The sequence below is a fragment of the Gossypium hirsutum genome, chromosome A07, assembly GCF_007990345.1.
Source record: "Gossypium hirsutum isolate 1008001.06 chromosome A07, Gossypium_hirsutum_v2.1, whole genome shotgun sequence".
In the NCBI taxonomy this organism is placed as follows: Eukaryota; Viridiplantae; Streptophyta; class Magnoliopsida; order Malvales; family Malvaceae; genus Gossypium; species Gossypium hirsutum.
Window position 1 is genome coordinate 40,943,394 of NC_053430.1, and position 13,892 is coordinate 40,957,285.

General features: G+C 35.5%; 2 protein-coding genes across 2 annotated transcripts; one reads left to right on the top strand and one right to left on the bottom strand.

Moving 5' to 3' along the window:
• The first annotated feature begins 738 nt into the window (after positions 1–738).
• LOC107952882 (long-chain-alcohol oxidase FAO2) lies at positions 739–4,466 on the top strand. The gene is made up of 3 exons (XM_016888082.2): positions 739–1,189; positions 1,299–1,577; positions 2,602–4,466. Exons 1-3 carry the CDS (start codon positions 968–970, stop codon positions 4,327–4,329), a joined length of 2,229 nt encoding a protein of 742 aa, XP_016743571.2. The 5' UTR covers positions 739–967; the 3' UTR covers positions 4,330–4,466.
• A 66-nt stretch (positions 4,467–4,532) lies between these two features.
• Positions 4,533–8,402, bottom strand: LOC107952883 (succinate--CoA ligase [ADP-forming] subunit beta, mitochondrial). Its single transcript, XM_016888083.2, has 12 exons — positions 8,067–8,402; positions 7,632–7,742; positions 7,323–7,434; positions 7,005–7,069; positions 6,815–6,892; positions 6,599–6,673; positions 6,336–6,488; positions 6,065–6,199; positions 5,742–5,906; positions 5,291–5,413; positions 4,926–4,997; positions 4,533–4,831 (listed from the first exon to the last, which is right to left on the bottom strand). Exons 1-12 carry the CDS (start codon positions 8,163–8,165, stop codon positions 4,754–4,756), a joined length of 1,266 nt encoding a protein of 421 aa, XP_016743572.2. The 5' UTR covers positions 8,166–8,402; the 3' UTR covers positions 4,533–4,753.
• Positions 8,403–13,892: the final 5,490 nt, after the last annotated feature.

The following is a 13,892-nucleotide window of genomic DNA, read 5'->3' on the forward strand; positions in this document are numbered from 1 at the left end:
AACTTCCTTTGGACTAGAGGTTTTAACAAAGACGGTAGGACTTGGCATTACATATTTACCCTTATCAACAAAGCCTAAGCTTTCTTTCTTAAATCTCTCCTCCCAATTGCCAAGATCTCATCAAGTTTTCTACCTAAAAACCATGGAGGAGTACAAAAAAAAATATGAGAAAATATAAAAAACTGTGAGGAAGTGCTAAAAAAATGAGAAAATATAAAAAAATAAAAAAATACCAAAAATTATGAGAAAGTACCAAAAAAACATGAAAGAGTACCAAAAATTGGTTGGTCTTAATAAATTTGTTTTTAAATTTATTAAATTTTTATAAATTATTATTAATGTAATTTATTTTACCAAATATTAGTATGAAAAATAAAATTTAAAAGTTAGTAAATTTTCTATAATTTTTTAAAACTAAAAGAGTATATATTGTTCCCAATCTTTATTAGACGAAAGCCTAGCAATAAAAATATTTTGCTATTAACTTAAAAGGTTTTATTAGTAAATGCTTATCATAAGCAAGAAGCGCCGCTAGTTCAGTTATTACCTTTTGATAAATATAGGATTGTTGTCTTGTCGGTGTCATATAATAAAAATAAACTGCACTTGGGTCCCAATCATTAAAGCATAACCAAACTGTTTAACCAGAGTTAGATAATAAATTAATTGCATTTTTAAAATATCACATCATTTGAGCCTCCAACAAAATTATTTATAGAAAAGAAACACCCCCACAAATGAGACGAAAAGGTCAATGAAGGATTAGATAACACCCATACCGCATGTGAGACAACCGACCTCTTTCTTATTTTAGACAATACAAACGACCTCTTTCAATCGGCCTTCTTTCTGATGATGACCCAACAGGGAATCGAGCACGGGTAGATTACTGGCCTATTTTATAAAAACCATTCAAGGTTGCGTAAAGCAGCGAAGCAAAGCAAAAGATTAGCTAAGAAAGAACACCATGGAAATCGGAAACCATGAAACCGGTGATGCTCATCCTTTGCTGAGAGGGGGTAGGAGAAAAACTACATACACCCATGGTTTCTCTTCAGCTCAAATCCGATCACTTGCTGCCACCTGTGAAGCTTTAATCCCTCCTCTCCCACTTGATTCAGCCCACCAGGCTTCTTCCCTTGATGCTTTCTACAAAGCTTCTGGGGCTGAGCCTCCACTTCCTGATGAGGTAATCAAAATCCCAATCTTCATTCCTTCAACTCTTGTTGTAATTAGCTAATTGAACAGTTTTGTACGTGCATATACTTGGTAATGGGGAATTGTTTTAAAATAAACAGGTAGCAGAGATGATGGTGAAGAGGGTGGTTGAACCCAGGGTACTCTCGTTTGTGAAAGTAGTATTGGCAGTTATATCGTTTAGATTGGGCGCATTGTTGCTTTGCGGGTGGGATTGCTGTGACTGGAAATGGCCATTCATTCACAAGTTTTCGGAACTGCCAGTGGAGAGAAGAGAAAAAATACTAATGAAATGGTCAAGCAATGGCCATCATCGCTTACCTCTAAGAGCTGTTTTTGCATTGATCAAAACTTACTGCTTGTTCATCTTTTTCTCCATGGTAAACTCTTTACCTTTTCTATTAATTTTTCCTCATCCATCTTCCTCCTATCTTCTAACTAAAAAACTTACAATTTATCACTAAATTATTTAAAAAAATTCATTCAAATCATTAAACTATTAAAAAGTTTTATATAAATCACTAAATTATTAAGTTTTTTCCTTTTAAAATTTCATTAGTAAACTTCAAGTGATGATTTAACTATTAGTATGGTGAATCAATATACTATCAACGAATAAAAGAATATAAATCTTAAATCCAAATCAATTTAACGGTCAATATCAAAAATAAAAAAAAATTATTTGAACTTTAATTTGCAGATTCGTGTCATCTAATATTGTTTATTAAAAATAACTAAACTGTAGAAGAGAAATGAAAGGGGAGCTTTACATAGGTGTATGTAGTAAAATATATATATAATATCGATTTTAATAGTCTAATGACTTAAATGAAAATTTTTAAATAATTTAGTGATCAAAACATTACTTTTTTAGTTAAGCGACTAAAATGAAAACTTATCTATAATTTAGTGACTAATTGAGTAATCTACCCAATTTACCCAATATAATATAATGTAATATTATCCTCTCCTTTACGAACGCATTTAATAATTATTAAATTGTTTTTATTAATCCAGATTGGCTAATATATGCCTTAAAATGGGTTCAAGAATCAAAACTGAAAATACTATTTGCTCAAATAAAGAAAGAAATGAAAAAGACTGATGGAAGTAGTAATTGTCGTAATTCATTCTGTATGTCAAAAAACTAACAGGACATGAAAATTTTATGAATACACCCATGTGTATGAATTTTTTAAAATTTATATAACGCTTGATTATATAAATATATTTGTTGGATAATAGTTCTAGTGTTTCGTGCATGAGAGAGCTGTTATCATAATTAGTGCATTTTGAAGGAATTAAGATACGATTTGATTACATGGAATCGAGAACATAATGATTAATACTTGATGTGTAAGTCAATAACGAACAAGGCTAGCTTTTCAAATTTGTGTGTCTCAGACTGATGAAAACTCAGAGAACCCATCATGGAAAGCAATAGGATACAACGTAGACAAGCGGCAGAAAAGGGTATCTTCTCCTCATGGGCGAAAGGGTATTATAGAAACAATGCACGAAGATGACTCCACCTTCGTTCAATCCCTCACTGAAAAAGGCCTTCAAGTCACGGAAGATCCAGATCACAACGTCTTCAAGATCAAATGTGATGTAGTGATTGTTGGGTCTGGTTGCGGTGGAGGGGTTGCTGCGGCAGTTCTTGCAAGCTCAGGCCATAAAGTGGTTGTTATTGAGAAAGGCAACTATTTTGCAACTACAGATTATACTTCTCTAGAAGGTCCCTCTATGTCAGAGCTTTATGAGTATGGAGGCTTTTTGACAACCACCAACGGGAAATTTATGATCATGGCTGGCTCAACAGTTGGAGGGGGTTCCGCTATTAATTGGTCTGCATCAATCAAAACTCCCAATAACGTGCTCAAAGAGTGGTCCCTGGGTCATAAAATTCCACTCTTTCGTAGCTCTGAATATGAAAATGCGATGGATGCCGTGTACCAGAGGCTCGGTGTTACAGAAAATTGTACGGAAGAAGGGTTACAAAATCAAGTTCTTAGAAAAGGGTGTGAGAATCTTGGGTTGAAAGTGGAAGCAGTTCCGAGGAATTCACCGCAGGATCATTACTGTGGTTCCTGCAATCTTGGGTGTAGAACAGGAGACAAGAAAGGAACTGCTACCACTTGGCTGGTTGATGCGCAAGGTTGTGGTGCTGTGATCCTAACAGCATGCAAAGCTGATAGGCTTATCTTGGCGAATAACAATGAGGATGCGAGGAGAAGAAAGAAATGCCTGGGTGTGGTTGCCACATCTTTGAACAAAAATCTGACCAAGAAGCTGCAATTTGAGGCTAAAACAACGATTTCAGCATGTGGATCTGTACTGACTCCTCCTTTGATGATATCTAGTGGGTTAAAAAACCCAAATATTGGCAGGAACCTTCATTTGCATCCAGCGCTTGTAGCTTGGGGATACTTTCCAGAAGATGAAACAGGTATCAAAGGCAAAAGCTACGAGGGCGGAATCATAACTTCATTCCACAGGATTGTTTCAGAAGAATCCAATAATGTCCATGCAATCATCCAAGCTCCTGCACTAGGACCAGCATCGTTCGCAGCCATATCTCCATGGGTTTCAGGGAGGGAGCTGAAGGAAAGAATGGTGAGGTATCCAAGATTGGCTCACCTTTTCACGCTGATAAGAGACCAGGGTTCAGGAGAAGTAATGGAAGAAGGGAAGATCAAGTATCGGTTGAGTGAAGTGGATAAAGAAAATCTAAAGATTGGGTTGAGACAGGTGTTAAGGGTTCTGATTGCAGCTGGGGCAGTGGAAGTGGGAACCTATCGAAGCGATGGCCAGAGAATTAAATGCAAAGGTCTTACAGAAGAAAGTTTGCAGGAGTTTTTGGATAACGTTCCCGTGGTAGGAGGGCTTAGTTCCAAGGATGAGTATTGGACCCTCTATATTACAGCTCATCAGATAGGAAGTTGTAGAATGGGCGCAACCGAGGAAGAGGGTGCTGTGGATGAGAATGGTCAGAGTTGGGAAGCTGAAGGTTTGTTTGTTTGCGATGCTAGTGTCCTGCCAACTGCAATTGGAGTCAATCCCATGATCACCATACAATCCACCTCCTACTGCATTTCCAACAAGATTGCACAATTGTTGAAGAAGGAATAAATTAACACCTTTCATCACTAAGTCCCTCTTACATTCATGAGCTGTATTAGACCTGCAATTAAATTGCGAGCGTGTGTCTGTCTGTGTGAACTGAGCCTCAAAAGTAATCTCATTAAAACTACTGTTGCAACTTAAAATTGATCGCTTCCATCAGCCGACGCACATAACCCTTGCAATATTTAACATAAAATTTCCAAACTATATTTTCTCAAATCAAAGAAGGATGTTATATCAACTTTGAATTATATGCCAACTGTCCGGAGCAAATGTGGCAAATATATCAATTTTGCAGGACAGTAACCCCCTGCTGCTTTATCATTAACAAGATTCTATGGGCTTGATGAAAAGAAAAATAAAGGAAAAACTCATCAATGCTGTGAAAGATGAAAAACAATAAGAACAAAGGACTCGTATCTTAAATTTCTCATTTGCTGGCTGCCTTAACTGCTTTCTCTGCAGCATCATCCAAATCTTCTGCTGTAATTAGTGTCATTCCACTTTCCTGCAGGACCATTGACAATCGCCAAGGAAACCAAAAAAGACATCAAGTCTTGTCAAGATATTATAAAATTACATCCATCGCATTTCCACTTTACCTTCAAAATTCGCTTTCCTTGGTCAACATTGGTGCCTTCAAGACGGACCACCACAGGAACTTTTAGGGCCACCTGTAACACAAGATCAAACGTAAGTCAATGCCTTTAACATCCTTATGAAGCAATAAAAAACAGATCGTCTACATTCTTTTATATCCATATCTATCTATCTACCTATCTATATATATATATTCTAAAAAGGCACTCCTACTTTGGGCTTCATAAACTTCTAACAAACAGTTTGGTTTCCCTGCATCAGTGTTAAAATGATGATTCACCCACATACAGTAAGATAAAATGCTAGTGTGACACACAAGTACTTGGTCACCAATGTAAACAGAGAAGCCACTCCAAAGAACTGTCACCTGTTTGGCAGCATTGACGATCCCACTTGCAATCACATCACATTTCATTATTCCTCCAAATATATTCACCAAAATGGCTTTCACTTTATCATCAGAAGTCAAAATCTTAAATGCCTCGACCACCTGTTCCACATAATCTAAGAATTAACGAGCAAATACATTCAACAGAGATTATTACATCAACATCGCTGTTAGATACCAAATTTTTCATAAAGCAAATAACAGTATATCATGATCAGTGATGCTAGAAATGCATGAACCGCAGCAGAAACAATACATAAAATCATGTATAGAAGTGTGTGCTCACATGTTCTTTAAATGCATAGCTTCAAAACTATAAGAAACAGTAAATAAAAGCAAATGCACCAGTGCCAGAAAGTAAACACATTTAAACAACAAAATTGCCACAGAAAGGCAATATGAGAGTATTAAAGGCAAAGAACATCCTTACCTGGCCTTCAGAAGCATTTCCACCTACATCCAGAAAATTGGCAGGAGTTCCTCCATGAAATTTAATTATATCCATTGTAGCCATCGCCAACCCTGCACCATTCACCATGCAACCAATTTCTCCATCTAACCCAATGTAATTTAAATCAGCTTTGGCAGCAGCAACCTATAATAATAGGAAATGCAGAATAGGACCAAGAGTACAGATACTGATTATCATGTAGTCCAACTTATGATTTACAAAACAACCAAGAATAATCATTTGTAAACACACACACACAGACAAAAAAAAAAAAAAAAGGTAAAATGGAGACAATTCCATACCTCCCGAGGATCCTCTTGAGATGGATCACGGAGAGCAAATATCTCCTTTTGACGAAAGGCAGCATTATCATCAAAGTTCAACTTTGCATCAGCAGCTACTAATTGGTTGCTAGAAGTCTCAGCAAGAGGATTGATCTGTCCAAGAGAATAAACAATTCACACAAAGATTTATCACTAACCAAAACAGAATGCAATTTGCAGTTAACAAGCAAAGCTACTTGAAACACATGAGATGGTCAAACGGAAAATATAGCCAAACAGAAATACTAACTTCCAACAACGTGCAATCACGTTCACAGAAAAGCTTATATAGTTTCTTCACTTGTTCAATAGAATCATTTCTATCGGCAACCTTGGGAGCCAAACCATCAACAACTCTGGCAGCATCTTCATCAGTAATTCCCTTGAAGACATCAACAGGTACCTATCAGGAAAAAAAAGATAAATCAATTGCCATGAATATATCATGATCACTGAGGGAAGAGAATGCCTTACTAATTATACTAAAACATCAGAAGGGGGAATGATTATCACCTTAATAATCATATCAGGATATTTCTCTGCAAGGTCTTCAATGCTGGTTCCTCCCTTGCTGCAGGCAATTATAAGCTAGAAACAACATAAAAAATAGAAAAATGAAGCGCCTTTGGCTTCAGGAGAATCATTTAATCTTAACAAAAAGTAATCAGGTGAACAAAAATGACGTCTCCAGCAGCCATAAAGATTAATCTACAGAGTTTGGGAACATACCGGACCCGCAGTTTTACGATCCAGAGTGATAGCAAAGTACATCTCATTCACAAGTGACAATTTTTCACACAGGTAAACCTGTAAAAGATAATGAAGTTAGTAGAGATCATCCAAGCCCAAGTAAAATTGATACCACTGCACAGAATAACGGACAGTTAAATTCCACACCAAAAAGGGATGGGTACCAAACCTTGCCGACAACTTTGCCTTGGGGGCCAGTTTGTTTGGTAACAAGTATCTGGCCAAGCATCTTCCCTGCATGCAATTAAAATAAAGCACCTATTATAAAATAACTACGAAAGGCCTTCACATAGAAAAAGGAAAGTAAAACGAAAGTCATTTCATGCTAACTAGCATACAAAGCATCTCAGTGACTGGCAAGACAACATTTATGAATATCATATTTTGCAAAGATAAATGAAAAACTCCAGAACAATACTCAATACATAAATGTATTTGGCAATTTGTAATACACTCTAATTTTTCTGTAAAGATAACTATTCAGTACCAGCAATATCTTCAACTTGGTCAGCCTTAACGATGTGAACTCCACCCTTAAAACCATTTTGGAATGTTCCCAAGCCTCTTCCACCAGCCAAAATTTGACTTTTAACAACCAACTGAAGCACAATCAAATCTATTAACACCTGTCTTATTCAATCATGTCATATCCAAATATGCCATAAAATTGTTTTTTGAAACCTGGATTATCCATGGTTAAGAACACAAGCCAATAACTCTGCTTTGCTTAAGACAACCAATTAACACTCTAAAACATCGAAACATAAAAGCCATTGCACGAATTGAGAGAACTTACCTCATTTTCATTGGGGAAGGCAGATTTGACTGCTTCTTTAACTTCATCGATAGTAGAAACCGCAACTCCTTTCGGCACGTTAATTCCATATTTGTTCATCAAGTCAGCACCCTGATTTTCAGATAACCAAAATTCATCAATAACCAGGACGCTTACATGAAATTCGTATTTCCGAACAGGTATACAGATCCCAAAGAAAGAGTGAAATGCATAAAACTCAAAGTTTAATCTCCAAATAAATATAAAGGAAACAAAAACCGTCAACAACGTCAAAATAATTTCACAGGAACCGAACAGGTAGTAAAATTAGTACAAAATATATCACTTATGAAGTATTCTATTGGAAATCATAGTTTCCATTTAAATTTTCTAAGAGATAATTCGAGATGCAATTGCATGGAAAGATAAATACATAAAGTAAAAGAAAAAAAAAACCTGATATTCGTGAATGTTGAGACGGCGGAGCTGCTGTTGCTGCCATTTGCCGGCGACAGAGAGAGAGCGGGACACTAGCTTGTTCATTAATCCTCTCATTTTGTTCTTCGCTTCCTCCTAAGTGAATGTTGATTATCAACGAAAGACTAACCGAGATCTATAGCAAACCCTAGGAAAATAAATGAGAAAAGAGAAGGAAAATTTTTCGGGGATGGAAAATCAGTCAAATCACCCTATATTAGTTGTTTTATTTATATCCAGTCCCTTTACTTTTAGTGATATATCCGGGTTAAGTCCCGAAGAGCATACGTGTTGGTGTTATATCTGGGCTAAGTCTCGAAGAGCATTCGTGCTGGAGTTATATCAGGGCTAAGTCCCGAAGAGCATACGTGTTGGTGTCATATCCGGGCTAAGTCTCGAAGAGCATTCGTGCTGGAGTTATATTAGGGTTAAGTCCCGAAGAGCATTCGTACTAGTGTTATATCCGGGCTAAGTCCCAAAGAGCATTCATGCTGGTGATGTGTATTCGGGCCTTCGTGCCTAGTAGGCTTCGTGCTGGTAATTTGAACAAAGTTTAAGTGTTCATTACTATACGAATTCAAAGTTAAATGAAAGGACATGTTTAAAAGTGTACATACATGATGTTTATAGACTTGGTTAAGTCATTTCAATGTGTAACAACAAATGAATAGGGGCACTATGTGTGCAAATGATTAGAGGCACTGAGAGTGCAAGTTCTTCAACCGAGCACTATGCATGCGAGATCGGTCAGTAGACATTAAGCGAGTAAAACAAGATTCATGTAAGACCTCGTATAGAACGAAGGCATTGATTTAAGATGGTGGATATGTTGTTAAGAAATGAATTCGTGTTATAAATGTGTTATGGATTTAGTTTAGGGGATGCTTGGTATATGAAGTCATATGTGCTATTGCTAAATGACCCTTATTTTTGTTAATCATGTTCAATAAATTATTTCGATTAAGTTCGACATTTGAAAATCTGTAAGAATTTTTGATGAATGCTGATAATTTTGGATATATGGGTTATGTGCTATAATAAATCCCATGCCGGTATACTATATGAGGCTTTATGCCAAATCGATTGTATACGGGTATCGTTAATGGTGATTGAATGTGCTAAATGAATTCAATGTTCAGGTATGTGGAAGTTGATTTTCTGTTGGAAATAGGTTAAGTTGAATAGTGAGATATGATGGAGTTATAAAGGATATTTATTGGGATGTTTGAGTATATGTGTACTTTCGGTCAGGTTACAGCTTATACATGAATGAAAATGTGGGTTACAAATATGTGGGTTGATGATGTGAATTATACATGTTAATATGTGCTTAATATGTGTTTGAAATGCATTTGTGAATTAAATTAAGTGATTATTGCTTATGAAATCAAGAAAATGAGATATATGTGCATACTTGTAGAAATGTTTATGTATTTGTTTTAAGATAAGAAAATGACTTTATAGATCGATGCGAAATCAGTAATGAATTACAATTGATATCGATGAGCTAATGTTTATATGGATATAATTCAATAAGAGGACGTTATCCTAAACTATGCATCAGTAGAAATTTTCGGGGACGAAAATTCCTAAAAGGGGGGAGAGTTGTGACACCCCTAATTTGACCCTGGTCGGAAAGTGGTTTCGGGACCACGAAACCGAGTCATAAAAATAATTAATAGTCATATTCGATGCTTATTATATGTGAATATGAATGTGTGGAAGTTTCATACTTTAATTTTATCATTTGTATGCGAAATTATTAAATAGGACTTGTATGAGAAAATTTAGAACTGTGCTAGGCAAATGCTAAAGTGGCCTATTAATATATGTTGGAAAGTGCTTGTACTTGCATGTCAAATTAGCCAAACTATAGGTAGTGGCCGGCCATGCTACAAATTATATAATCAAATATGAATTTTCTATTAACTTTAATTAGCTAGATGCTATATTATCATGGGTAAATGCAATAAAATAAAGAAGGAATAATTAAAGGAAGGAAAGGGGTGAAAGAAACAAAGTCTTCATCCATGTTTCTTCCTAGCCGATTCTAAAGGAAGCAAAGAACAACCATTCGGTGATCTTGAACTCAAGAATAAGCTCAAGAGCAAGTGGGGTCAAAGTTGGATAGGGGAAAGGAAAAAGTAATCGAATAGCCGTTGAAATCGTTCGACAACATCCGAGGTAAGTTCTTAAGTAATTGAGTTTGATTCCTTTGTAAATTTTAAGTTTTAAAACGGGATGAATATGAATTATGTATATACGTTAAGGTCAATGACTTTTCTAAATGACGGCATATATGATATTATGTTTTAAATATGTGAATGAGAACTTTACAAAGTAAATTGTATAAATCTGCTACGGACAGCAGCAGTAGCGTGTTTTGGAAAAATTACCATAAATTGTGGGAGTTGAGATAAAGGCTGAATAAACCATGTAATTAAAGCTTGATGCGTCTAGTTTCGTATACAAGAAATCGTGTAAGTAAAAGGGGTTGCCGATAATGAGATTTTCAAAGTTGTGTGAGGCAGAGTCAGAATGGCTCCGAAATCCCCTGTTCAGTATTCGGAAAATCATTATAAATTGTACAAAAATGATTACAAGATAAAATTTTACGCTTAGACTCCTTAATGAGTCTAATTTCAAACAAAATAAACGAAAACACATTTTGAATTCTGTACAATGAGAAATTAAATTCTTAGTGGAGAGTAGTCAGAGTAGTCAAGCAGTAAAATAGGGGAAACTTTGAGAAAAATCTGGTATTGATTGGCCAAACCAACAATTCTGAAAATTTTGTGGATAGAGGATATATGAGTCTATTTTCATGGAAAATTAGCGGCACATAATTTGGAATTTCGTAACCCCAGTTACAAATAATTTAACGACTGTTACTCAGGAAAATAGCTTGTAGAGAATTTGTGGTTATGTTGTAAACATCGATAAAACTTGTTTTAGTTGATCATAAATTATTGATTAAACCCATACTTGAATTCTAAATTGTGATATTATAAGATGATACATGAGTGTTAGATGGATCTTTGATATTAAAATTTGTGAAATCGTAAGTTTATAAGTATTCGAATATGAAATGATAGTATGGCGTGAAATTGAATTATTCATTGGAAAATGATAGATGTAGATTCAGCCAAGACAAAGTGAAAGTATATGTGGTATTTGAAGTATATTTGGATATTTGTGATGTGAATACATGAAAATTTATATTTTGATTTAGGATTTTATGTGATGGATGTGAATGTGTATACATGAGCTAAGGCCGAATGGCAAATGTGATGAATGTGAACATGCATTTGTGTGATAAGGCCGAATGGCCAATGTGATGAATGTGAACATGTATATGTGTGATAAGGCCGAATGGCCAATGTGATGAATGTGAACATGTATATGTGTGATAAGACCGAATGGCCAATGTGATGAATGTGAACATGTATATGTGTGATAAGACCGAATGGCCAATGTGATGAATGTGAACATGTATATGTGTGATAAGGCCGAATGGCCAATGTGATGAATATGAACATGTATATATGTGATAAGGTTGAATGGCCAATGTGATGAATGTGAACATGTATATGTGTGATAAGGCCGAATGGCCAATGTGAAGAATATGAACATGCATATATGTGATAAGGCCGAATGGCCAACGTGATAAATATGAACATGCATACATGTGATAAGGCAGAATGGCCAATGTGATGAACGTGGATGTGTATATATGTGGGAAAGCCGAATGGTTAATGCGAAATGTGTATGAGATGGATATGTGGTAAAGCCAAATGGCTAATGTGAAATATGTATGAGATGTGTATATATATATTGTGGCCAAATGACAAACGGCGGAAGGTGTGTTTTATTAGATATTTGATGAGGTAAATGAATTACAAATATGATAGTCGATGTGAATGTTGTAACATGTGAATAAATATGTATGAAACTCTATGATGTAAACCCGGGATTAAAGACCGGATGACCATATGTGGTGACTATGTCTGGGTTAAGACCCGCTGACTTCGTGTGGGGATTTCATCTGAGCTAAGGTCTCGCCGATAATCCGAGTAGAGTTTAAAGCTATAAGACTTCGCAATAAGAATTGTTTATAAATATATTCAATGCGAAAGGTTAAACAGGTATGTACTCCAAGTTTATATGTGAGCTTGATTTAAACTAAATCATAAGGCAGTTATGTGATGTATACGTGAGCAATCTATGAGACTATTCTTATGATTATGTGACATCGGATCAGTGTGAGAGGTTATGTGAAATTATACAATATATCTATGTCACATGAGCTCACTTTTATGTGAAAGTTTATCTGCCTATTGTATATGATGAGATGTGCATATTCGGTAAAGGGATAGTATGCCCGAAGGAAGAGTGAAATAAAAATACGAACAACTATGTTATAATTTGATTATTATCTTTGACACTGCTTAAAACTTACTAAGCATTGTAATGCTTACTCCGTTTACTTTGTTTCCTCTGTTTTATAGATCTCATTTGGAAGCTACAAGCTCGGGGATCGTCAGCAACTAGTCACACTATCACTATCCACTGCTTGTTACTGTTATGTTTTGAATTATTTTATGGCATGTATAGAATAGACTAGTGGCGGAAGAATATTTTGGTTAATGTATATAAGCCATGCGAAAATGGAATCTTTTGAATTTTTACTTAGAGAAGTTTAAATTTTATCCCTGGCTGTGCTTAATACTTATTTAAATGAATGATCTTTATTTCAAGAAAAAGTTCAAAATTTTTACGGTTCTGACATTAGTCATAAGTCCGGTAATGCCCCTTATCTATTCCGGCGACGGTCACGGGATAAGGGTGTTACAAAATTAGTCGAGAATGTTCATTGTGGAAAGAACATTGACTCGGTAGATTAGAGTGCTACGAAAACCCTTTTAGAAAAACTAGAGGTGCGACAAACCAATGTGAAGTTTGTTAAGCTATTAATAAGGTTAACTCCTATAAGAAAGGTGAATTATGCACCAAACTTAGTGGGAGAAGTGGTGATACAAACTGAACATTCAAAATAAGTAAATGTGACGAGTGAGATACATCTTAACCACTTTCTTTTAGTGTTTTATATTATGACTTATCTTTTGCTTGGTAAAGACACATGGACCCTTTTAGAGTTCTGAAGCGGATAAGTCGAGAGGCTTACAAACCAAAGTTAGCAGCAATATTCAAAGTTAACTCAATGTTCAATGTGGGTGTGTCGAAGCCTATTTGTAAGGATCAAGGGGACCCTGATCGATGCAAGTCACAATGGGAGCAAGTAAAAGCAGTGAACTCTTGTAAACGAGATGTACCAAGTAGAGGAATGATTCAAGTTAGGTGACAACGAAAGTCAAGGCAAATGTTTCGAGAGGTGAAACTACACGAAAGAGAGACTAACTGGAAAACAACCGAAACATTAAAGCAGTTTTAAAACGAGTCAAATCAATATCATTCTAATGACACAATGAGAACATTATGAGAATGGGTGAGGAAGAATTTCAAGGGTCACAAATTCAAACCCATGACAAATGCAAATAGAGCATCCTATGAAAGTAAATTGATTAAATGAAACGCATTCAACCCACTTAAACTAACGCATTCAACCCACTTAAACTAACTTGATTCATGAAACATTTAAAGAAGCCAATCTACTTGAAATCTTAGTGCCCATTGAAACACTTAAGAAAAACTAATGTTGCTATGGTAAATATGAAAAGCAATTTTAGAAGCTTTGGTTTTGTATTCTTAGAAGATTGTATAAATTTCTTAAGAATTTCAATTATA

Bases quoted from the DNA above. Each gene is read 5' to 3' on its own strand.
- LOC107952882 (XM_016888082.2), top strand. From the start codon at position 968: ATGGAAATCGGAAACCATGAAACCGGTGATGCTCATCCTTTGCTGAGA. The intron at 1,190-1,298 runs GTAATCAAAATC...TAAAATAAACAG, and splicing joins AGCCTCCACTTCCTGATGAG to GTAGCAGAGATGATGGTGAA. The intron at 1,578-2,601 runs GTAAACTCTTTA...TGTGTGTCTCAG, and splicing joins TGTTCATCTTTTTCTCCATG to ACTGATGAAAACTCAGAGAA.
- LOC107952883 (XM_016888083.2), bottom strand. From the start codon at position 8,165: ATGAGAGGATTAATGAACAAGCTAGTGTCCCGCTCTCTCTCTGTCGCC. The intron at 7,435-7,631 runs GTAAGTTCTCTC...ATTGTGCTTCAG, and splicing joins CCTTCCCCAATGAAAATGAG to TTGGTTGTTAAAAGTCAAAT. The intron at 5,414-5,741 runs GTAAGGATGTTC...TATGTGGAACAG, and splicing joins GAAATGCTTCTGAAGGCCAG to GTGGTCGAGGCATTTAAGAT.